The sequence below is a fragment of the Hylobates moloch genome, unplaced genomic scaffold, assembly GCF_009828535.3.
Source record: "Hylobates moloch isolate HMO894 unplaced genomic scaffold, HMol_V3 SCAFFOLD_2, whole genome shotgun sequence".
NCBI classification, from domain to species: Eukaryota; Metazoa; Chordata; class Mammalia; order Primates; family Hylobatidae; genus Hylobates; species Hylobates moloch.
Genome location: NW_026652277.1, coordinates 64,779,818 through 64,804,800, shown reverse-complemented (window position 1 = coordinate 64,804,800; position 24,983 = coordinate 64,779,818). Strand labels below are relative to the sequence as shown.

Below are 24,983 nucleotides of genomic sequence, written 5' to 3'. Positions count from 1 at the left end.
CATGAAAAGAGCATCTTAGGATGGACGAAATATGGAAATAGCTACAATCTCATGAGAACTGATTGTAGTCATGTAGATACCATGACGACTTTAATGAATTTGCATTCTAGTAATTTTGGCAAAAAGTACTAAACCCCTGATAAGACTTAATGTCGATCAAACCTCACAGCAATCCAGAAAGTATATACAAATTGGGAAGTTTAGCCAGGTAAATAAAATTTCCCTAGATCACCCAGCTACGTAAATTTCAGAGCAAGGATTTAGATCTACACAATAGAACCTTCCATCCTGCCATTTCTGTGATTCTATGGGCAGTAAAAATCATGTGTGCATATCACTGTAGACTGACCTTTGATTTCATCTACTTTCAAAAACATGAAGCATCCCTGAAGTGGGATCTCAAAGGGCTATTTAAAATAGCTCAATCATATAGGGTTTTGCATAATGAATTGATAAGAATTTATAATTAACACATCCATTATATGCAAATGGACACTTGTTAAAGGGGCTCGTGATATGATTTCTGCCTTCACAACTATGGAAACTGGAGTGGCTACCTGTAGCTACCCTCCCCACAGTGCAGTGAGATAGTTAAATCACCATTTCCTGACCAAAACCTAGCCTGTGCACTGCAGTGACTTGCTGAGTGGCAGTGTTCATGTTCATGGCAAAATATGGACCTAGATCAGCTCCAACCTTGGTCTTCTGAGCCTCAAGAATGTTCCTTTTCAACTTCTTTCTATTGCACCAATAACTTGCCTTTCTCACAAAGTTTGGTTTTTGTGGAGTTTTTTGGATTTTTTTTTTATAGTACGGACAGTGAATGGGAGAGACAAATATGTTTTTGCTAAAAACCACAAAAGCTGTTTTACTCTCTAAATGCTAGACAACATGGCAATGAATGACACTTCTCAGATCATGGGAGCCCCCAGCACCAGGGAGGCCCTCCCAGACCAGCCAAGAGAAAGAGAATGGAAGCCACCAAGCTGCCGCTAGAGGATCGCAATGCTGAACTCACTCCTGTGGCTTTGTGGTGAGGGTGATTCTGTTTCCATGGACAGTTAAATATGGAATCTGGGAGGAGCTTTATATTTACGTTCAGTGCTGTGGGAACAAAATCCAAAAGAAAGGAGTGAGAGTGTGACTAAGGGCTTTCATGGTCAAAATAAACACCAGCAAGCAGGAATTACCAAATAGTTCAACATCGCCAGCCTCAAACCCTGGTCATGTAGACACCATGGCGACCTGAATAAATGTGCATTCCAGCAGCCAATGTAGAGATTGCTTTAAGAGAATGCAGTGGGCGTCTTTAAAAAAATCTCAAATTATTAATTCACTTGGTTGGCAAATGTATATTGAGTACCGACGTGTGAAAAGGGAAGAGAGGATATAGCAGCAGGGAAATCAAATTCCAAGTTCAACAAGCCTATTATACATTTTTCAATCGTATTTGAAGAGGTCTGACTGAGGAATGGCAGCAGAGCCAAAGCTCTTCCTCACCTCCCCGCTGGTTCTGTTACAGCTGTAAAGGTGCCTCCCACTACGGCCTGACCAAAGACAGGAAGAGGCGCTCACAAGATGGCTGTCCAGACGGCTGTGCGAGCCTCACAGCCACGGCTCCCTCCCCAGAGGTTTCTGCAGCTGCCACCATCTCCTTAATGACAGACGAGCCTGGCCTAGACAACCCTGCCTACGTGTCCTCGGCGGAGGACGGGCAGCCAGCAATCAGCCCAGTGGACTCTGGCCGGAGCAACCGAACTAGGGGTGAGTCAAATGGGTGGTTGTCCGGGAATGGGCTCCTTGGCTTGGGATTACCCTCTGTGGAATACTTACTGTGGAAAGTTCTAGAAATGTTTTTTAAGGGGAAATCGTTCTGGTAGTTTTGGCAGGAACCCAGTGTCCAATTCGCCAAAGTGAAATGAAACCGCAAGTACCTCCGATCATTAAAACTGTGTGTAATCTGACTTGGTGAAAGGGGCTGAAACTAGACCTAATGATTCATCACTCCTGCAGTGTCAGTAATTTTTCAGCCATGCTGCTCAAGAAAAGTGCTATTGTATTCAGTTCAGCCCAGAAACAAAAAAGAAAAGCAGGATTTTAAGCACGTCATACATATTTCACTGTAGAAAACTTAAAAAATACAGGTAAGCAAATTCTACAATCCTACCCCCTAGAGGTAGTCACTGTTAATGTCTTATTGTATGTATCTTATCAGATATGTACATAAATGATTATTTCTATTAAATCATAACTACTGTTCCTCCTGTCACTATTCCTCAGCCCGGCCCTTTGAGAGATCCACTATTAGAAGCAGATCTTTTAAAAAAATAAATCGAGCTTTGAGTGTTCTTCGAAGGACAAAGAGTGGGAGTGCAGTTGCCAACCATGCTGACCAGGGCAGGGAAAATTCTGAAAACACCACTGCCCCTGAAGGTAAATGAACTCCCCGTAAGGCTGGATGGACATGGGCTGGGCTTCCAGGGGGACTTCAGGGATGATGCAATCTGATCACCATCCACCTTCTGTGACCCCTCTCTTCCCAAGGGTATATAATATTTTTTACTTTGATTAGCCTACTCCTCACATAAGTAGCTAAAGGCAGAAAGTATTATCATCTTTTTACATAGATTGAAGAAAAAAGTGTTGAAACCCTTACCTTCAGGTGCTAGTACCATTATGCATATGAAGAAGAATAATTATAGTTAATGAGTGAAAAACATTTAAAACAATGACTGGCACATATAATAAATGCAATATATATATTTGCTCTCCTTACTCTCAACTACATTTGAGGTGTGGTACTGAGTGTTTTACATGCATTTCCTCATTTAAGCCTCACAACAACCCTGTGAGGTAGCTACTATTTTTCCTTTTTTTTTTTTTTTTTTTTTTATACAGAGTTTTGCTGGTCGCCCAGGCTGGAGTGCGATGGCGGCGTGATCTCGGCTCACTGCAACCTCTGCCTCCTGGGTTCAAGCAATTCTCCTGTCTTAGCCTCCCAAGTAGGTGGGATTACAGGCACCCACCACCACAACCAGCTATTTTTCGTATTTTTTAGTAGAGACGGGGTTTCTCCATGTTGGTCATGCTAGTCTCGAACTCCTGACCTCAGGTGATCCACCCACCTCGGCTTCTCAAAGTGCTGGGATTACAGGCATGAGCCACCGCACCCGGCGCTACTACTATTCCTGTTTTACAGATGAGGAAACTATGGCACAGAGAGGTTACTTAGGTTGCTCAAATTACCTTGCTAAACTTTGAATCCAGGTAACTTGGCTGTAGAATTCACGCAAAGGAAGCTATTGAGTCTTAGATCCCATATGTTTTCCCCCGATATAAGTGGAGCTGAGAAAATACTGTCCTACTGTCTTTGCATTTTATGTTAGAACTTTAGAGTAGTAGTAACAGCTTTTTTAAAAAATTGAGCTCTTTCCGCATGCACATAGTGTTTTAAGTCATTTAGATGTGACAATAATGTTAAGGGGATAGGACTATCATTCCCATTTTACAGATGAGAAAATGGAGACCCAGAGGGATTAGGTAACTAGCCCAGTTACCCAGCTAGAAAATGGCAGAACCTCAGGTCCTCTGGTTCCAGAGCTTACTCTCTTAGCTCCTGGGTTATACTGCCCTCTACTCTTGGGAGCTGGGAGGCAGAACCCAAACCACTGTATGTATTATGCCCTCAAAATTCATGAGCAGCCTTATCAGACCTTTTCTTGTGTACTTATTCATTATTGCCTCTCACCCTGCACATACATGCTGCATGCTCTAACAGCTCTCAGCTTATTACAGTCCTATAAATGCTGTATATCTTTCTTTCGCCTCCCTTCTATTGTCCAGCCTGCACTCCCACTCTCCTTTCAGCTGGCATTCACATTCCTTCTTCCAGGTTTAGCGTAAGGCTTTGCCTCCTCCTGGAAACCTCACTCCCTCAGCCCCCTTTTTAGGTGTTTTTGAAGCACCTGTATCAGCAATGATCACATTTCATGTAACTGAACCTCAAAGTGCAGGGATTATTTTTCTGAATCTTTGTTCTTAAGGCCTAGCATAGTGTCTGGCACATAAGTGTCCACTAAATGTCTGTGCAATGACTAAATGAAAAGATTAGAACTTCCTTTCCACCAGTCTCTTCCTCTTATTAAAGACTCCTCAATTCCACTCCATGTAAAGTTCTCTACTACTTGGGCCAGACGTGGTGGCTTACTCCTGTAATCCCAGCACTTTGGGAGGCTGAGGCAGCCATATCACCTGAGGGTGGGAGTTTGAGACAAGCCTTGCCAACACAGTGAAACCCCATCTCTACTAAAAATACAAAAATTAGCCAGGGCATGGTGGCGGACACCTGTAATCCCAGCTACTTGGGAGGCTGAGGCGGGAGAATTGCTTGAACCTGGGAGGCAGAGGCTGCAGTGAGCTGAGATTGTGTCACTGCACTCCAGCCTGGGTGACTCCATCTCAAAAAAAAAAAGTTATCTTGAAAAAGATTTATTTGCATATTTGTTACAAAAACATTGATAAAAGAGATTATTATATGTAAGGCACCGGCCTAGGTGCTGTCATTTTATGTAAAGAATATAAAATGTAGTTCTTGGCATCAAGGGAGTTATTCAAGACTAAAATAAAATAAAAGCATACCTCGTTTTTATTTTTACAAATTGAAAGCTTGTGGTCACCCTGTAGCCAACAAGTCTGTTTGCTCCATTTTTCCAAAAGCATGTGCTCACTTCATGTCTCTGTGTCACATTTTGGTAATTCTTGCAGCGTCTCAAACTTTTTCATTATTATATCTGTTATGGTGATATGTGATCAGTGATCTTTGGCGTTACTATTGTAATTGTTTTAGCGTGCCAGGAGCCACGCCCTTATAGGTCAGTAAATTTAATAATTGTGTGTTCTGACTGCTTCACTGGCCATTTCCCCATGTCTCTCTTCTTGGGCCTCCCTATTCCCTGATACATAACAGTATTGAAATTAAGCCAATTAGTAACCCTACAATAGCCTGTGAGTATTCAAGTGAAAGGAAGAGCCACATGTCTCTCACTTTAAATCAAAAACTAGAAATGAACCTTAGTAAGGAAGGCATATTGAAAGCTAAGGTAGGCTGAAAGCTAGGCCTGTCATGCCAAACAGCCAAGCTATTAATGCAAAGGAAAAGTTCCTGAAGGAAACTAAAAGTGCTACTTCCAGTGAACACATGACTTACAAAGCGAAACAGCCTTATTGCTGATATGAAGAAAGTTTGAGTAACCTGGATAGAAGAACAAAACAGCCACAACATTCCCTTAAACCAAAGCCTAATCCAGAGGAAGGTCCTAACTCTGTTTGATTCTGTGAAGGCTGAGAGAGGTGAAGAAGCTAAAGGAGAAAAGTTGGAAGCTAGCAGAGATTGGTTCGTGAGGTTTAAGGAAAGAAGCCATCTCCATAACATAAAAGTGCAAGGCAAAGCAGCAAATGCTGATTGTAACGAAGCAGCAAATGCTGATTGTAGAAGCTGCAGCAGGTTTTCCAGAAGATCTTGCTAAAATCATTGAAGGTGGCTCCACTAAGCAGATTTTCTTTTTTTTTTTCTTTGAGATGGAGTCTCGCTCGCTCTGTAGCCCAGGCTGGAGTGCAGTGGCATGATCTCGGCTCGCTGCAACCTCTGCCTCCTGGGTTCAAGTGATTCTCCTGTCTCAGCCTCCCAAGTAGCTGGGATTACAGGCGTGCACCACCATGCCCGGCTAATTTTTTGTATTTTTAGTAGAGACAGGGTTTCGCCATGTTGGCCAGGCTGATCTTGAACTCCTGACCGCAGGTCATCCACCCACCTCGGCCTCCCAAAGTGCTAGGATTACAGGTGTGAGCCACCGCGCTCAGCCCGCAGATTTGCAGTGTAGATGATACAGCCTTATACTGGGAGAAGATGCCATCTAGGACTTTCTTAACTAGAGAGAAGTCAATGCCTGGCTTCAAAGCTTCAAAGGACAGGCTGGCTCTCTTGTTCGGGGCTAATACAGCTGGTGATTTTAAGGTGGAGTCCAGTGCTCATTTATCATTTCAAAAATCCTAGGACCCTTAAGAATTATGCTAAATCTACTCTGCCTGTGCTCTCTCCACGAAACAACAAAGCCCGGATGGCAGCACATCTTTTTACAGCATGGTTTACTCAATATTTTAAGCCCACTGTTGAGGCCAATTGCTTAGAAAGAAAGGTTCCTTTCAAAATATTACTACTCGTTGATAATGCATCATAGTTACCCAAGTACTTTGATGGAGACACAAGAGTAATGATGTTTTCATGCCTGATAACACAATATCAATTCTGCAGCCCGTGGATCAAATAGTAATTTCTACTTTTAAGTCTCATTATTTAAGAAATAAATTTTGAAAGGCTATAGCTGCCATACATAGTGATTCCTCTGACGGATCTGGGCAAGGAAAATTGAAAACCTTCTGGCAAGAATTCACCCTTCTACATGCCATTAAGAACATTAGTGATTCATGGGAGGAGGTCAAAATAGCAACATTAACAGGAGATTGGAGGAAGTTGATTCTAATTCTCATGGATGACTTTGAGGGGTTCAAGACTTCAGTGGAGAAAAGTAACTATAGATGTGGTGGAAATAGCAAGAGAACTAGAATTAGAAGTGGAGCTTAAAGATATGACCAAATTCCAGGAGGCTGAGGCAGGAGAATGGCGTGAACCCGGGAGGCGGACCTTGCAGTGAGCCGAGATCGCACCACTGCACTCCAGCCTGGGCGACAGAGCAAGACTCCGTCTCAAAAAAAAAAAAAAAAAAAAAGATATGACCAAATTGTTGCAATCTCATAATAAAACTTGAACGAGTGTAGAGTTGCTTCTTACGGATGAGCAAATAAAGTGATTTCTTGAGATGGAAACTACTTCTGCTGAAGATGCTGTGAACATTGTTGAAACGACAACAAAGGATTGAGAATATTACATAAACATAGTTGATAAAACAGCAAGGTTAGAGGGGATTGACTCTAATTTTGAAAGAAGTTCTACTGAAGTTTAAATGCTATCAAACAGCATTGCATTCTACAGAGAATCTGCATAAAAATCTTTCACGAGAGTCAGTTGATGTGGCAAACTTCATTGTTGTCTTATTTTAAGAAATTGCCAAACCACTCCCAACCTTCAGCAACCACCACTGTGATCAGTCAGCAGCCATCAGCATCAAGGCAAGACTGTCTACCAGCAAAAAGATTACAACTAGCTGAAGGCTCAGATGATCATTAAACGGCATGTTTTAGCAATAAAGTATTTTTAAATTGAGGTATGTACATTTTTAAAAACATGCTATTATACACTTGATAGACTAGAGTGCAGTGTAAACATAACTCTTATAACCACAGAGAAACCAAAAGACTCACTTTCTTATAGCAGTCTGGAACCAAACCCACAATATCTCAGAGGTATGCCTGTACTATGAAGAATGAAGTATAAATTAATGACCATAGCATCCATAGGGGACAGTGTAATCCATGTGACTTGGATGGATGTCGGGATGCTGACTGTGTGTTGGAAAGTGCATTCAAGTAGCTTAGCTCAATGCCAGCATATAGTAAACTCTCAGTTAATAATTATTATTATATCCTTTAGTCCTTGAGTGAGGACATGATATTGAACAAATTATTTTCTTTCCAGACCAATACAGAAGATGAGGTGAAGGTCAGATCATAGTGTGTCCTGATTATTATTTAGGAGTCTGTACTTGATTTGGGGGCAGTGAACATACCTGGGAGCTCTTGTGTAGAGTTATTGCAGGATTAGAGCCATGTTTCCAGAAGACAGAGATAGCAGCCATGTTCAGTGAGTAGGCGGGCTGGAGTGGGAGAGATTGGATTTCCTCAGACACACTAGGAAGCTGTAATTCCAGAGTGGAGTGAGGTGTTAAGACTCAGCTAGCCTGGTATCAATGTCGTCACAGCATTTGTGAGGCAACAATGCTTTCAAAAATGGCCAGAGGGCCTCATTGCTTCAGCAACCTACAGTTAGCCTCCTGGCATGGTTTATCCATCGTTTTAATGTCAGTAAAGGGACTGGCGCCACTGTTTATCAACTGTGTGACCCTGGCTGGGTTGCTTAATGCTCTAAGCTTCAGCATTTCTTCATCTGAAAAGACAGAGATGGGACTGGCGCCACTGTTTATCAACTGTGTGACCCTGGCTGGGTTGCTTAATGCTCTAAGCTTCAGCATTTCTTCATCTGAAAAGACAGAGATGGGTCTGGGCATGGTGGCTCACACCTGTAACCCTAGCAGTTGGAGGCCAAGGTGAGAGGATCTCTTGAGCCCAGGAGTTTGAGACCAGCCTGGGCAACATGGTGAGACTTTGTCTCTACAAAAAATGAAATTAGTGGGACACGGTGGCACACATCTGTACTCCCAGCTTCTTGGGCTGAGATGGGAGGATTGCCTGAGCCCATGAGGTCAAGGCTGCTTTGAGCCAAGATTATACCACTATACTCCAGCCTGGGTGACAGAGTGAGATCCTGTCTCCCCGCTACCCCCCCCCAAAAAAAAAAGATTATCATCATCTATTTCATAGAGTTATTGTGAAGACTAAACAAAAAAATGCACTCAAATACCTTAACTCAATGTCAGCATATAACAAACTCTCAGCTAATAAGATTATATCCTTTAGTCCTTGAGTAAGGACATAATATTGAGCAAATTCCTTACTTTCCAGAGCAGCACAAGTTTTGCAGTTTAAGAATTCCTTTATCTCTTTAAGGTCACTAGGATCTCATTGGTGTTGCTCTAACATCATTTACAAGTGTGAATGGTACGTCCTTTCAAGCTATCATATCAAACATTCTCTAGCGGTTTAGGTTTGGTAGTGTGGTTTTTGTAAATCTATTGGAAAAGATGGTAACAAGGGAAGGGGAATGAGGGAGGGAAAATTGGCTTTTGTGATTATTTCCAAATCTTTCTTTGCTCAGAATGAATTTGTTTCCATTCCCTTGTTGTACCAGACATGCTCTAGCAAGTGCCTGTGGTGTAGCCTACTTAACATAACCAAAGTAGTTTAAACATTAATTGAACTCAGTCACCCGAGTACTGTTAGTACCAGGAGCTGACTGCTGAAGCCAGCTACCCCTGCCTTACGCAGTCACTTCTGTTCAATCAGTATAGAGATTAAGGACCCACATTTACGACATCTCGGGTTTCCTCTGCCCACTAAGTTACTTTGCCCGAACATACTTAGAAATAATTTTAATTCTTTATTGTTCTTAGAGAATTGAGTACTTATTAATTCATTAGGGAAAATGGACTAAGTTCACGGGTTTTGAAAATGCTCACTAGGAACAGACTATTCAGAAGCAGGCCTGCCATGTGAGATCTTTCCAGATGCCATAACAAAAGGAGACTCTTAAGGTGAGGCAGCTGTCAGCACCTACGGAAGACAGAAGCATCTCAGCCCTTTACATTCAAACTTGAGCCTCTAGCTGCTTGGAGGAGCCACTTTTTCTACCAAGCTAGGTGTGGCTTGTTCCCATCACTTGTTGGTGTCCCCTCTGAGCACTTCTATTCAAACTGAAGTGAAAAAAAAAAACAATGCCAGTCTGTGCCGCTGGCTCATAGGGTCCATAGAGCAAGTCCCTCGTGGGCTCTGGCCTGGCTGTGAACCCCTGGCACCAGGGACAGCTGACAGAGAGTACCGGTCACAAGAGCTCTGGGTTCTGACCTGGCTCTCAGGGCCACCTAACTTTGGGATGTCCAGTCAGTTACTTCACTCCCCTTCTCTCAGCCTTAAACCTCCTCACTTGTAGGGTTTGACTATCACTGTCAAGCAGCAGGACAATTAGAGCAGCTGTTTTCTGTGTGGTCACGATGGGATGAAAGATGAGAAGAGAGCTAGGAGAGATTTCTTGGGGAAAGCGGATTCATCAGTTTAAAAATACAGTTTGAAAACACCAGCCTAGATGATCTTTGAATCTCCTTGCTCTGAACTCAGTGATTTCAGGCAAACCAGGGATGAACTGTTCAAGGCCACCAGCTAGGCCTTGGCCTCTTCCTGATCATGAATCAGGCCTCTTCCATTTGTTAACAACAATGTCTGGTAGAAAGAACTGATGTTCCCCCAAGCCTGAAAAGCAGAGTCTTTAAGGAAGAAATTTTCAAAATTATCTGAGAGGGCAAAATGGCAAATTGGTTCTGTTTTTTACCTCTCAATAAGCAAGCAATAAAACTGCAATTCATTCCATTAAAAATGATTCATTCACTTCTATTAACTCAATAAACTTCAGCTGAAGGCTCCTGCATGCAGAGGTATGTGTAGAGAACCATGGAACAGCCAGAGGTTATGCCCTCAGGTTTTATGGGCATGATATGAGGTATATAAGAAATGAGTATAAGCTGGGCGAGGTGACTCACACCTGTAATCCCAGCACTTTGGGAGGCCGAGGTGGGTGGATCACCTGGGCTCAGGATTTCAAGACCTGCCTGGACAACATGACAAAACTCCGTCTCTACAAAAAATATAAAAATTTGCCAGGAATGGTGGCATGTGCCTGTAGTCTTAGCGACTTGGGAGGCTGAGGTGGGAAGATCACTTGAGCTCAGGAGGCGGAGGTTGTAGTGAGACGCTGCACTCCAGCTTGGGCAACAGAGTGAGACCCTGTCTCAAAAAAAAAAAAAAAAAAAGGTAAAAATAACAATAATGGGTTGAGTGCCATGAGAAATAGCTAGAAAGCTTTATAGGAAATGGGCTGTTTAGAGCAAGGGAAGGAGGAATCAGGGTAGAGCTTAATTGGAAGGGCCTTGAAGGAAAAATTGGGTTTAAGCTCAGGATGAAAAACATTCCAAGCAGAGAAACTTACATTGACACAGAGGCAGGAAAATGGAAAACATGTATGAGGAAAAATGAATAGTTTAGTTTGGCTGACACCGAAGTTTGGCAAGAAGAGTAGTTGGAAAGGTCCATTGGGTGGGTGTCTTAAATAAACACTCTTTGTCCATTTCAGTCTTTCCAAGGTTGTACCACCTGATTCCAGATGGTGAAATTACCAGCATCAAGATCAATCGAGTAGATCCCAGTGAAAGCCTCTCCATTAGGCTGGTGGGAGGTAGCGAAACCCCACTGGTCCATATCATTATCCAACACATTTATCGTGATGGGGTGATCGCCAGAGACGGCCGGCTACTGCCAGGAGACATCATTCTAAAGGTAGAGACTGTGGCTGTGGGGCTGCAGCAAGGGGATTGATATAAAAAAATGCTTCTGAGCAAACAATTGGATAGATGGATGGATGAATGAGGGAAATGGTAAAATAAATGTGGATAGTGACTTTCTATCATTTTATTACTCTCTGAGATTTGTCATTTAATTGAGATCTGTTTCTCTCTGTCTTGCTCTTTCACTCTCTCCCCCCTTTCTCTCTGTACATAAATATTTATCTGTCTCTATATCATTTTGTCTGTCCCCTCTTCTGCCTTCTCCCTTCTAGCTTTTTCCTCTTCGTTCCCTTTCTCCACCTCTTCTTTCTTCTTTTATCTCTTTTTTTAAAGAGCATTAATATAAAATAAAACTGGGACATATATTTTCTTAAATTGTTTTTAGAGTAGATTAATAGAACATTTTGTATTTTATTTAATCACAATCATCTACTCTTTGAAAGTCAATTTCCTATAGTCTTACGGCCCTCCCTGAAAATAAAAGTAATCTCTATGCTAATTCCACCAACCCAGAGACATTCCAGGGGAGACAGGTGTTGGAATAGAATGCTTTGGGTGTTACTGTCCTCAGAGGCTTGGTTAAGGGGAAGGAGGAATTTTCAGAACAGAAAGGATAAAAAGAGCTGTTTACCAGACAGAAGTCCAACGTTTGCCAAAAGTGACAAGAAACCCCTCCCTGCTCGTATATTTTCTATCTGACACTCAGATAACCGTTCTATCCCATCCCTTCTAGGTTGCTGAGGGACCGGCTCCTGTCACATTATGAGCTGTTTCTTTGGCAAACTGATTGGAATAAGAGGAGAAATAACCTAAAGCAGTTTTCACAGAAATGCTGAAATTCCTGCTGGCCTCCGAGGTGGAGCATAATACAGGGCCCTCGGGGCAGGCCGCAGTACAATCAGCTACACTGTGCACGGCTGCCTCCCAGTTCTAGTGGAAACTATGCTGCCCGGGAGGGTTGCATAATAAAACATTTTGATTCCTGTGGCCTTCAACTGGCGCTTACAAACAAAAGGGCTGCCAGGACTATTTAGCAGGCAACCCTGACTCCCCTGACTTTCTCTGGGCCCAGAGGTGATGGGGGAACCCGGCCCTGCCACCTCAGGTGCTCTCCTCACCTGTGCTTGGACAAAGGTGGTGAGCTTTGCCTTTGCTCTGGTGAGCTCTGGGAGCCTGTGGAGCTGCACCAGAGAACAGGTGATTATATCCTCAAGAAAGGCCTTTGTAAAGCCCGTTCCAAGCCTTCTCTAACAATTGGCTGCAAATACAAGAAATCTTATCAAACTACAGAAATTGAAGAAAGTTATTTCTGCTCCATGGGGCCTCTTGCCTCAAACACAGAGTGCAGCATTTCCTGCGAAAGGGGGCTACAGCCTCCAGGCTGGGCCTGTGTAGCCAGAGAAATTAAAACCAGAAAGCCCCGTGCAGTATCAGCCCTACACATTATTAGTGAGGCACAAATGAGAGGGCCGAGCTTAAGCTTGTTTAAGTAGCTTTATAAAGAGATCTAGCCTTTCAATAAAAGAGCCTGGAAACTTCCTTTCATATCAGTTTGTTTGAAACTGTGCAAGGATTTCTTCCTTTTGCTGAGAACACGGGCAAAAAAAACCTTGCAGGGGACCACCCTGAGACCTGACACATTCCCATGCGTACACACACAGTATCACACGCACATACACTCCATCATACTCACACACTCAGACCCGCAGTCACACACTATCACATCTACATACACACACAGTGGTGAGGACTGGAAGTTCTGGTATGAGTTGACCCAGGGAGAAAAATTCCGTTGAAGATTTTTGGGAAGAAAATGTCAACTCGGCTTAACAGCTGTTTAATGCAATCATTTGACTGAGGCAAATGGGAAAAGTGCTTTTCTTTTGCCTTTTCCTACCTTATCTTCCTTCCCTCTCTTCCTGCCAGCTACAAAATAATGACAACAGAAATGAAGGCCAGGATTCTGGGAATAAATACGTGGGCTTGGGTGGAGAAAGACGGTGTCTACTCACAGAGGCCTGGAGAGGTGCTGCAGGCCACGCTTGGAGAGAACAGGGTTTAGACTGTTAAACACTGTTGGAAGGTGCGATTATTGGACACAGGATGAGGCGGGAGAGCAGAGCAGTCTTTAAAGACAGGATCCTGGCTTTTCTGTGGGCCTGGATCTTTCAGGAAGGGTTGTGGCAGGTGGAGCTGACCGCACGATTGTTCCACCTCCCCCAGGTCAACGGGATGGACATCAGCAATGTCCCTCACAACTACGCTGTGCGTCTCCTGCGGCAGCCCTGCCAGGTGCTGTGGCTGACTGTGCTGCGTGAACAGAAGTTCCGCAGCAGGAACAATGGACAGGTCCCGGATGCCTACGGACCCCGGGATGACAGCTTTCATGTGATTCTCAACAAAAGTAGCCCCGAGGAGCAGCTTGGAATAAAACTGGTGCGCAAGGTGGATGAGCCTGGGGTTTTCATCTTCAATGTGCTGGATGGCGGTGTGGCAGATCGACATGGTCAGCTCGAGGAGAACGACCGCGTGTTAGCCATCAACGGACATGACCTTCGATATGGCAGCCCAGAAAGTGCAGCTCATCTGATTCAGGTGAGTCAGAGGTTATTCCAGGATCCCAGTCAGAAACCCCGGACATGAGCAAGAACGCATGTCCTCCTGAACCAGGCACCCTGTCACTACCACATGTGTCATGCAGTACCTCCCTTTCAAGGAGTCAGGATGGAAAGACCAACATTTTCAAAGCTTCTGCCCAGGTAAGAACATTACTCGGCTGGGCATGGTGGCCCACGCCTGTAATCCCAGCAATTTGGGAGGCCGAGGCGGGTGTATCACATGAGGTCAGGAGTTCAAGGCCAGCCTGACCAACAGGGTGAAACACCATCTCTACCAAAAATACAAAAAAATTAGCCAGGCATGGTGGCAGATGCCTGTAATCTCAGCTACTCGGGGGGCTAAGGCAGGAGAATTGCTTGAAACCAGGAGGCAGAGGTTGCAGTGAGCTGAGATTGCACCATTGCACTCTAGCCTGGGCAGCAAGAGCGAGACCCGTCTCAAATAAAAAAAAAAAAAAAAAGAACATTACTTAAGCAAATGATGGGTTTCAAGACCATGGACATTCCCTAGGTGTTGTGTTGTCAGCCATCCAGTCTGACTGCAGATAAACACGTTGGGTTGTATGCTACAGTCTCACAGAATTAGGATCACTCGGGGTCAGCAGGGTTGTGTCATCCCTGCACCCAGTATGTTCAGTGTAGACCCAGGGGTCATTTACGTACATTCTGGGCACATCTAAGACATCCAGTTGTATTAACTCCCATAAGAAGCTGTGCCATGTTGGATGTGGTGGCTCAGCCAGGTGCAGAGGCTCACACCTGTAATCCCAACACTTTGGGAAGCCAAAGCAGGAAGGTGGCTTGAGCTTAGGAGTTTGAGACCAGTCTGGGCAGCATAGTGAGACCTCATCTTTACAAAATTCAAGAAATTAGTCGGGCGTGATGGTGTGCACTTGTAGTCCCAGCTACTCTCGAGAGGCCAAGGTGGGTGGATCACCTGAGGTCAGGAATTCAAGGTCAGCCTGGCCAACGTGGTGAAACCCGGTCTCTACTAAAAATACAAAAAATTAGCCAAGTGTGGTGGCAGGTGCCTGTAATCCTAGCTGCTCAAGAGGCTGAGGCAGGAGAATCAGTTGAAACTGGGAGGCGGAGGTTGCAGTGAGCTGAGATCGTGCCACTGTACTCCAGCCTGAGCAATAGAGCAAGATCCATCTTTTTTTTATTTTTATTTTTTTATTTTTTAAAAGCACAAACAAAAAGATGTATATCAAACATATTAGGAAGGTTGCACATGGGAAGACGGGGAATAGAAATAGGGGGTGGGAATTAAAGAAAATAAATGAGAGAGAGACTTTGTATGGATCAATGATAATAACTCAATCCTCTATTTGACAAAGAAGAAGGAAGAGGAAGAAAAAGAAAGTGGGATAAAGGATCAGAAAGGGAGGAAAATAGAAAAAATTAGAGTATGACTCCAGGGTAGACCTGTTTTGTTGTCGCTTGGTTGGTTGGTTGATTTGTCTGTTGTATTTTTCATATGTTTCACCATGTTGGCCAGGCTGGTCTCGAACTCCTAGCCTCAAATGATCAACCCGCCCTGGCCTCCCAGAGTACTGGGACTACAGGCGTAAGCCACCACGTCCAGCCCCCACATTGCTTCTGGCCTCTGTGGTAGACCTCCCAGACGGGGCGGCTGGGCAGAGGCGCTCCCCACATCCCAGACGGGGCGGCCAGGCAGAGGACCTCCTCACTTCCCAGATGGGGCAGCCGGGCAGAGACGCTCCTCACTTCCTAGACGGGGTGGCGGCCGGGCAGAGGGGCTCCTCACTTCCCAGACAGGGCGGCCGGGCAGAGGCGCTCCTCACGTCCCAGACGGGGCGGCCAGGCAGAGGCGCTCCTCGCTGCACTCCAGCCTGAGCAATAGAGCAAGATGCATCTTAAAAAAAAAAAAAAAAAAAAAGCTATGCCATGCATTCTCCAGGGATCCTATGGACAGAGTAAGTCTTAGTCTCCATGGCTAAGTCCAGGTGACTTGGAAAGCACATGGAAACCCAAGTATGAACCTGAGAGGAAGCCCCCTAATAAGACAAGGACAAAAATTCTTGATCACTCAGGCAAGTAGAGTTCATGACTGTTCAAACTGATTCACTTTTCTGACCGGTATAATGTCATCAAGCACCTATATGTATTTTGTTGACTTTGTCAGGGTCACTGTTGACATTTTTTTTCTTTAACTTTTTTATTTTAAGATAATTATCAATTAATATGCAATTGTAACTCACCTTTGTATTTTGAGATAATTATCAATTGATATGTAATTGTAAGAAATAATACAGAGAGATCCCTGTCTCGTTACTGTTTTCCCTAGTGTTAACATCTTGCAAAACCATAGTATGGCATCACAAGCATGCTATTGACATTAACAGTCATAACAGAATATTTCCATCACCTCAAAGATCCCTATAAAAGTTGCCTTCTATTGCCACATCCATTTCCCTCCCACCCCACGTCCTCCGTAACCCTTGGAAATCACTAATCTATTTTCTATTTCTATAATTTTGAATTTCAAGAATGTTATATAAGTGAAATCATATATGGACTTGGGAGACTGGCTTTTATCACCCGGTATAGTGCTCTGATAGTTTTGTGTCTCAGCGGCGTTTCATAAGCTGTGAGCTTTATTCTTGGAAGAATAGACTTTGTTCTGGGCTCTTATGTTCTAACCCAGGGGAGATTTTTGCTTGGCCGGGCCTATGAATTCCTCAGAGGAGGAAGATCTTGAACTTGGGGCTTGAGGAATGAGCTGAAGTTCTCCAGTGTACAAGTCAGCAAGGGTCATCCTAAGGAGACACAAGACAAAGGAACATTTCCTTAATAGCCCATGTGTTAGTCCATTCTGTTGCTGCTGATAAAGACATACCCAAGGCTGCGTAATTTAAAAAGAAGAAGAGGTTTAATGGAACCACAGTTCCACATGGCTCGGGAGGCCTCACAATCATGGCAGAAGGTGAAAGGCCAGTCTCACATGGCAGCAGGCAAGAGAGAATGAAGGTCAAGCAAAAGGGGAAACCTCTATAAAACCATCGGATCTCGTGAGACTTACTACCACAAGAACGGTATGGGGGAACCACCCCCGTGATTCAATTATCTCCCACCAACTCCCTCCCACAACACGTGGGAACGATGGGAGCTACAATTCAAGATGAGATTTGGGTGGGGACACAGCCAAACCATATCAGCCTATTAGGGAAATGATAAATAGTACCTGGAGCCTGGGGTGTGTATTTTAAAAAGCAGCCATAGACAAGAGACAGATCATGTGAAATATTGCGAGCCATGCTAAGGACCTCGGACTTTATCCGCAAAGCCATGGGGGCATTCTTGGAAGGGCTTAGGAAAGGAAATGGCATGATCTTCTAGAATGATCTCTCTAAAGTCAGTGGAGAGCTGAAAGGAGAAGGGCAAGATCCAGAGGCCTTATCTTAAGAAGCATTCTCAATTATCCAGCAAGTCTATGTCAATTTCCACTTAGTGACTGAAGTCTTCATACTTTGAGACTAGGCAGTAAGTCAGCAGCAGTAACTGACTGAGCCCTGCACCAAGTTCCACAGAGGGTGATCATCAAAAGACTGTTTGCTCTCAAGGACTTGGTTATCTAAACACAAATAAATTTGCCTGCACCTGAGATCTGGTTATGTGATTCTTCCAGGTGCTGGCGACTGTCTTCACTGTCCTGTACAGTAGCTTATCCCTCTTCTTGGAAGAGGACCAAGTGTTGGATGGTATTACTGTCATTGTAGACCTGGGCAGCCTGAGGCAGAGGGTACAAGGGGACTTAGCCTTCTCCCTCTGCCCACCAGGGCAGAAAACACACGTGGTACCTTAGCTTCTGAGCTGTGCCACTTGGTGGTGTCCCAGTTCCAAGGTGGTTTTCGGCCCCCATGGATGCTCATCTGCCCTAGAGGGCCCGAGCTCATGCCCAGTAGTGCAGGTGGGGAACAAAACCAGAGTTAGAAGAGGCATTTTCTGGCTGGGCATGGTGGCTCACGCCTTTAATTCCAGCACTTTGGGAGGCTGAGGTGGGCAGATCACGAGGTCAGTAGTTCAAGACCAGCCTGGCCAACATGGTAAAACCCCATCTCTACTAAAAATACAAAATTAGCCGGGTGTGGTGGCAGGCACCTGTAATTCCAGCTACTTGGGAGGCCGCGGTAGGAGAATTGCTTGAACCCAGGAGGCAGAGGTTTCAGTGAGCCAAGATTGCACCACTGCACTCCAGCCTGGAGACAGAGCAAGACTCTGTCTCAAAAAATAAACAAAAAAAGAGACATTTTCTTTCTGAGGTGTATGCCATCTATTCCTAAATTCATGTGCCCACCTCACCTTCTCCTCTGACCACACTTGCACCTCCAGATGCCTGCTTCATATCTTCCTGTGGGTATGGCAAAGGCATCTCAAACTTAATGTCCAAAACTGAACCCTTGGCTCCTCCCATTCCATCCCTTGCCCAACATGCTCTCCCCTAGGCCATTCCCAGCCTATAGAAATGGCACCTCTATTTACCCAGTGACTTGAGCCAAAAAGAACTTTGACTCACCTCAGCGTCTCCCTCCCCCAACCCATTTGACCTGGTCTGAGTGATGGTCAGAGCCTCTTTGCTGGCCTTCTGCCTTCCACACTTAATCATCTATTCTCCTACTCTACGCACAGCAGAGAATGAGCTCTTTACCAAACCACTCCAGTCAGGATGCCTCTCTCTCTCTCTCTCTCTCTCAGCCCTCTGAGGCCTCCTGAGACACTTAGGTTAAAGTTGCAGATCCTTACTATGGCCTGCTGTGCCATACGTCTCCTGGCCTTCTGTTCTCTCTCCAGCCTCATTTCTTACAGAAGAGGGTGTCTAGTATTCTCCCCATGTTTAACCATGTGCCACATTGCCTTCTTGCTGCTCTTCAAGCATTTCTGCCTCAGGCCTGGCATTCTTGCTGTTCCTCTGCCTGGAAGAATCTTCTAAATATCCATTTGCCACATTCCCGCAGTTCATTCACATCTCCCCTCAACTGTCAGAGAGCTCTTCACTGTCAATTCTACTTAGAATTGTGTCCATTTCTGCTCATATACACTTTATCCTACAACACTCTTCAATTACTACCAACTAATATTACCTGCCAGACAGTACAGTAAAGTATTGTATCCTCAGCCAAGCGCAGTGGCTCATGCCTGTAATCCCAGCATTTTGGGAGGCCGAGGCGGGTGGGTCACCTGAGGTCAGGAGTTCGAGACCAGCGTGGTCAACAGGGTGAAATCCCATCTCTACTAAAAATACAAAATTAGCCAGGGGTAGTGGCACATGCCTGTAATCCCAGCTACTTGGCAGAAGAATCACTTGAACCCGGGACGCGAAGGTTGCAGTGAGCCAAGATCACGCCATTGTGCTCCAGCCTGGGCAAAAAGGGTGAAACTCTGTCTCAAAAAAAAAAAAAAAAAAAAAAAAAAGTATCATATCCTCAGCACTTAAAGCAATGGCTGGCAATAGTAAGCACTCGATAAATATTTGCCAAATGAGTAAATGGAGTGAAATTATGAACATCTATGTGTATATAAAATATATTTTATACATTAACTTTATGTCCTAGGGATTGGTTATCAAACCATTTACCAAAGAAGCACCAAATCTGCTTTCATGTGCCATTTGTCCCCAAGATACCATATCTACTCTTTGTCCCCTTGAATTTGTTCAGTGATTATTGGCTGAGCAACTTCTTTGTGCCAAGAGGTGTGTGGTACCCTGCTGAACTAGGTTGGCACAGGTCCTGGCCTGGTAGAGCTTGGAATGTATTCCTGCCTTTTATCTCAAAACAACCAAGTCAGCATTAGGCAGGTGGCATTAGCGGCCAATGAATGAGAAGAGAAAATATGCTATGTTTATGAAAACCTTCACAATGGAAAAGGGAGAGTCCATTGTATTTCTTTATGAAGAAACTGCATTCTTAACATGATTTTTTTTTTCTCACTTTGAAAACTAGCCTTTTAGGTGACCACCAGTATTTTTTCATGTTACACTTGTTAACTCCCTCTGCAGGTCAGTTGGTGCAACTCACATTCTGGAGATAATGTTTGCCAACTATACTTCGCAATAAGCAAAAGAAAAACTCTTACTCATCATGTCATTTGGAAAAATCTTGACTACATATGGCATTTTGCTTTTGTAGATTAATAACAGAAAAGGAAAAACAGTTTCTTCCTTGAGAAAGTTAATTTATGGAATAAAATCTTGCCTAACACGGGGACTTCCTAAAAGATTCTTTTGCTTACTAAACAAAGCCAACATGCTTCATAAGCAGGAAAAACCTTTTTAAAAAAATGGGAGCAAAGCTAGTTGAAAAAGAAATGGAAAACACGGAATGCTGGAAAATCCTAGCTAAGCAATCGCATGCTGTTTCTGAAGAGTGGATTTTATTTATGTGATATTTGTAACACACACCAGGCTGAGGGGATTAAACTAAATACCCTTCAAAGGTTGAGACTCAAATTTCTAACCAATCCTTGACTATGTTGCCTTTGTATGTCTACTCCATGAATCACATTTGCCTTACAAAGAAATTCCCAGACAACATGTTTTTTGGTCATGTTCTCTCCCACAGTACCCCACATTCAGCTTTTTTTCTGTGTTACTTCAGCGAAGAGTTATTACAGAGAGGCCCCAACCATTTTATATTTGACCAGCTTTACATATGTTGAGCTGTAACCTCAGCTTACTCAGCAGCAGCCTGGGTTTGCCAGGCCCTTTTAAGAAGAAAGTCCTTATGGAGATAGAAGCCTCAAATATGGTGCTGATGACTTATGTAGCTACTAAGTACAATTTTATTTTTTTCCATTGTCAATTTCTCAAGTGTTTGGGCATCACGACTGGAATAACTGTATGAAAGAGGCAGCTTTTTGGAACTGTCTGATGTCATAGCTAAGATAACAGAACAAAGAAATAATGGACCAAAGATTCAAATTTGAATGTCCCTCTTAAGCCTTTTTGCCCTAGGCAATTCCAGACTTGATGCAGAAACTGAAAATACTCAAAGCCATTTGTAGAGCCGATGATAATAAGGGCTTTCGTCAATACTGGCATATGTGTAATTGTTTTTTTCCTTATATGAATCAATATTTAAATGAGAATTCATTTCATCAAAGAACATTTGACAACAGGCTCTTCAAACTTTTTTTTTTTCATGAGATAGACCTTCAGACAGAGCCACAAAGCCAATAATGGACTACTTGCATTACCTACATGCATTTTAAATACGTGATTCTAGCTCATGAATTCTGCTGTATACCTGCAAAAATGGGTAGAACTTTTGTGGTACTGTAAACATTCAAGTCCCCTGGAGCCAGTCAGAATCACCAGTGAAATAAAACCTGATAGATCTGTATTTTTTTTTAACAGATCAGTACACTTAATCTGGAATTAAATCCCTACTTAAATAAATTGTCTTACCATGGTTTGTGGTAAATTTAATGCACATAGACTTGATTATAGAATATTTTTTAATGTCCTTGAGCTGAATTCTCAAAGTTCAAGTGATTTTTATATAGGGCTCCAAATTTTATGAATTCTTGATAAACTGTGTGTCTTGGTAAACTGTACAGCTTTTCAACTTAGAATTTCATGAGTGAACATTATGTGCAGCTACACACTGCAAATATTAGGCGATCTTGAAACTTCACTACCCTTCCTCTAACCCACATATGCCCCCAAATATATATTTTTTATAGAACATAATCATGAGAGTAACTTCTAGATATCCTAAAAGAAATGGTGTCTGAGGCAAGGATGCTGAGTCATTTTATTGACTCAGCCACCAGCAGATTCAGGGACTCAAGAACTAAATCCTTGTGTCTTGCCCTTGTCACTGACATCTGTATGATCCCATATAAGTCACCATCTGTATTATCATTAATGTCTTTGCATCTAAAGATACATGCTTCTGGGAACATAAGGATGAACATGGAGCTATAGTCTACTGGGGAAAAATAAACCATATTGCTGCCCTAATTCTCCTTTTCCACCCTGATCAAATCTTAAGATCCTATTTACTATGTTTCTTCAAAGCCTCCTTAATTTTCTCTCTCCTTGGCCAGACTGACTGCTTTTAGCTCATTGAAGGAGCTACCACCTCTTCAGCATGAGATACTCATAAACTTTTTAATAATATATCAGGCACTTTTCTGGGGGTCCAAAGTTTCAATGGCAAACAAATTAATACAGACCAGATTTGCCCTGACCAAACCCATTTTATAGGGAATATCAACTTATAGTACACCATTAATTCATTCTAGAGTTGTATTTCTGGAGCCTCTCATTCTGGAGTTGTATTTCTGGAGCCTCTCATTCTAGAGTTGTATTTCTGGAGCCTCTCATTCTAGAGTTGTATTTCTGGAGCCCCCAACTCATTGCTCAGTGGAAGGGTTTTTTTTTCCCCGGAAGTTCTTTTGTTCACTGGAAGGAAGGGAAGGGGAAGGATTCTGTTTCCAAACCTTCTTGTGAAATACATTGACATAACAACAGGAATGACTGATGACTTTGATTTTTTTCTAGCATATCATTCAGTTCTGATGCTTCCAGTTGTCTGTATTGTCACGTAAGGTCTGTATGGCATTATGTGGTCTCGGGGTGGGCTGCTCTGCTATAATTTGTCCTATAGTACAGTCCTGAATACCTCCTTGTCACCTTTCAATTAATCCATAGGTAAAGAAAGGAATCGATTTGAGTTTTTGGATTCATAGAGCATAGAAACAATCTCCTATGCTTGTATGAATGACAAAATTGAAACGCCATTAATGAGGTCCTCAGTGCAGCTGGTTTGTCAACAAAAATACTGTACTCTGTACTGGTCAGTCCAGAACTCATCTTCTGGTTCTATTCTGCATGTGTACACACACAACTTTATTACAGCGAGTCCAGAACTTATTACATTTTTGAGATGACTTGAAAAGATATTTAATGTGGAAAAAACTAGGAATAGTTGACCTGGAAAGGGAAAGAGCTAAGAGAGAGCAATGAGAGTGATCCTCAAATAGGATTGTCACAGAGAAATTGATGTAGAGTTGCCCTACTGGGTGTAACTAGACCAATAGGCAGGCAATAGGATGGCAAATTTAAGTTCAACCTAAGGACAAACATTCAAATTAGTGCTATCTAAAAATGGCCAATGTTGCCTTGGGACACAGTGAGCTCCCTGTCATTGGGGGTACTGAAGCATGAGCTGGGTGACAACATGGCAAGGAATTTGTAGGGAAATTGAATTATAGGCTATAGAGAAAATGTTGGATGAGATGATGTCTGACATTTCTTGTGTGTCTGTGACTTTCTAATTTTATGGAACCAGTGCCGTCACAATTTCCCAGGGCTTCGTGAGCACAAGATGGATTCGCTGAGAATGATACTTGAACAGTTGCTAGAAGGGATTCTAAAATGGGGCAACCACAGACAGTGTAGGAAGAGCCATCCCCACAAGTATATGTTGAAAAATCACTTAAAGCCAAACTGTCTCATTCTGAGGTGCTTGGAAAAGAAACCAATGAGGAATGCAGGATACATTTTTTAAAGAAGTGATTATTAAAATATCAGGTTAATGTAAAATATGTTGATGATGAAACCCTAGAGGATGAGCTCTATAAGCAGCTTATATAGTTATCAGTCACATTACAGCTCTCACCTGTTTCTGTAACAAGGGGCCCACGCAATCAAGCATGAGTCTCCTGTGGACCAAGGCTATGCTATAAAGGGAGCTATGTACATGGTCTGCCTGCTTTGAACAACACGGTCCTGATGCCCAGCAGTGGGTTTGGAGTCTCCTTTCTAGTGTGTGTATAGAATAATACCCTGGGGCATTGTGGGGAGAGGGTGGCAACTCTTAACTTTCTTAACTTGAAACTTTATAAAACTGATACAAGAAACACAATAACAAATGAACCCAGTGCATTTTATATAGTTTATCATACATTTTACTTAAGCATATACCTATATGTCAAAAAGGCAGCAAATGTTATCATGCATTTGGCTTAACTCCAATCTGTCTCTGCCAATGAGCAGGAGAAGCCTTTGGCTGGATGAGAACAGGTACTTGACCAGTTCTTACTCTCCCTGTGTGGTTTCACTGGCCCTCATGGTCAGTGTATGGACTCATGCAATGCCAAGGCAGTAGAAAGATGCCCTGTGCTCCAGAGTACAGCTCTGCAAAATGCTGCTCCTTGTGTGGTGGCATGTTTGACTTCCATCTCTCTGCTCTGGGAAGTTGCAAATGTATGTTACACCCTGACAGTATGAGCAGTTTTCATCAGCCACAGTGGATTTTGGAAGGGAAAGAGTCAATTGCAGACTGAACATAAAGGAAGATGCTTGCTTGGCAAGAGATCACAGTGCAACACTCCCAGACTCCTTCCAGCTACAAGAGGTAGGCTTTGTTATTTAAAGATGGGTACATATAAATGAGGCTTCTGGACTATGTTTTTCTTCTCTTAGTCACTGTATGGATTCATGCAATGCCAAGACAGTAGAAAGATGCCCTGTGCTCCAGCGTATAGCTCTGCAAAATGTTAAGTTCCATCATATAAACATGATTGGCAATTTTGAGTCAAATCTCAACAGAGAAAAGCAGTCATTAAACAAAACGACAGAAAGCCAGTCCTTCCATACAAACGCTACTTAGTTTTAACCCTCTTTTTTTTCTCTGAATATTAGATGGTTCCTATTTCCTCAGCCAGGAGTAATTGGTCCCACCTCTGAGACCCTTAAGTATATTCCCCATTTCTCTTCCATGGCACTCCCATCTGACTGTCCCTGCAGTAGGAAACATTCCAGGAGGGCAGGAACCATGTCCTCAAGGTTCCCAGTGTGGTGTCTGGCCCAGGGCAGGCATAGATCAGCCTTGGGGACAGAGTGGTTGTCAGGAGGCTGCCAATAAGCTGAAGTCCACAGGGGAGAATATGGATGGGATCAGAACCCCTTCCTCTTAGCCTGTAGAAAAGAGAGAGGGATGCCGGGTGAAGTGGCATGCCTGTAGCCCCAGCTACTCTGGATGCTGAGGCGGGAGGGTCGTTTGAGCCCAGGAGCTCTGGGCCTGTAGTGCGCTCTGCCGATTGGGTGTCTTCACTAATTTTGGCATCAATATGGTGCCCTCCCAGGAGCGGAGGACCACCAAGTTTCCTAAGGAGGGGTGAACTGACCCAGGGCGGAAAAGAGAGAGGGAGT

General features: G+C 43.5%; 1 protein-coding gene and 1 long non-coding RNA gene across 7 annotated transcripts in view; one reads left to right on the top strand and one right to left on the bottom strand.

Moving 5' to 3' along the window:
• LOC116467527 (uncharacterized) overlaps nt 1–8,254 on the bottom strand; it is a 43,903-nt gene extending 35,649 nt beyond the window's left edge. For all 3 annotated transcript variants that reach the window (XR_009211896.1, XR_009211891.1, XR_009211897.1), the window contains exons 1-2: nt 7,743–8,254; nt 4,639–4,790 (exon numbers count right to left, since the gene is read on the bottom strand). This is a non-coding gene — a long non-coding RNA (uncharacterized LOC116467527). The remainder of the gene's footprint in view (nt 1–4,638; nt 4,791–7,742) is intronic.
• Nucleotides 1–24,983, top strand: part of LNX1 (ligand of numb-protein X 1) — a 113,837-nt gene that overhangs the window by 48,833 nt on the left and 40,021 nt on the right. For 2 of the 4 annotated variants that reach the window (XM_032151047.2, XM_032151075.2), the window contains exons 2-5: nt 1,523–1,764; nt 2,281–2,433; nt 10,973–11,175; nt 13,407–13,778. In XM_032151047.2, coding sequence (XP_032006938.1) covers nt 1,523–1,764; nt 2,281–2,433; nt 10,973–11,175; nt 13,407–13,778 — 970 coding nt within the window. Of the gene's footprint in view, nt 1–955; nt 1,034–1,522; nt 1,765–2,280; nt 2,434–10,972; nt 11,176–13,406; nt 13,779–24,983 lie in introns of those variants that run through there. The other 2 variants (XM_032151049.2, XM_032151058.2) reach the window with 2 other exon arrangements.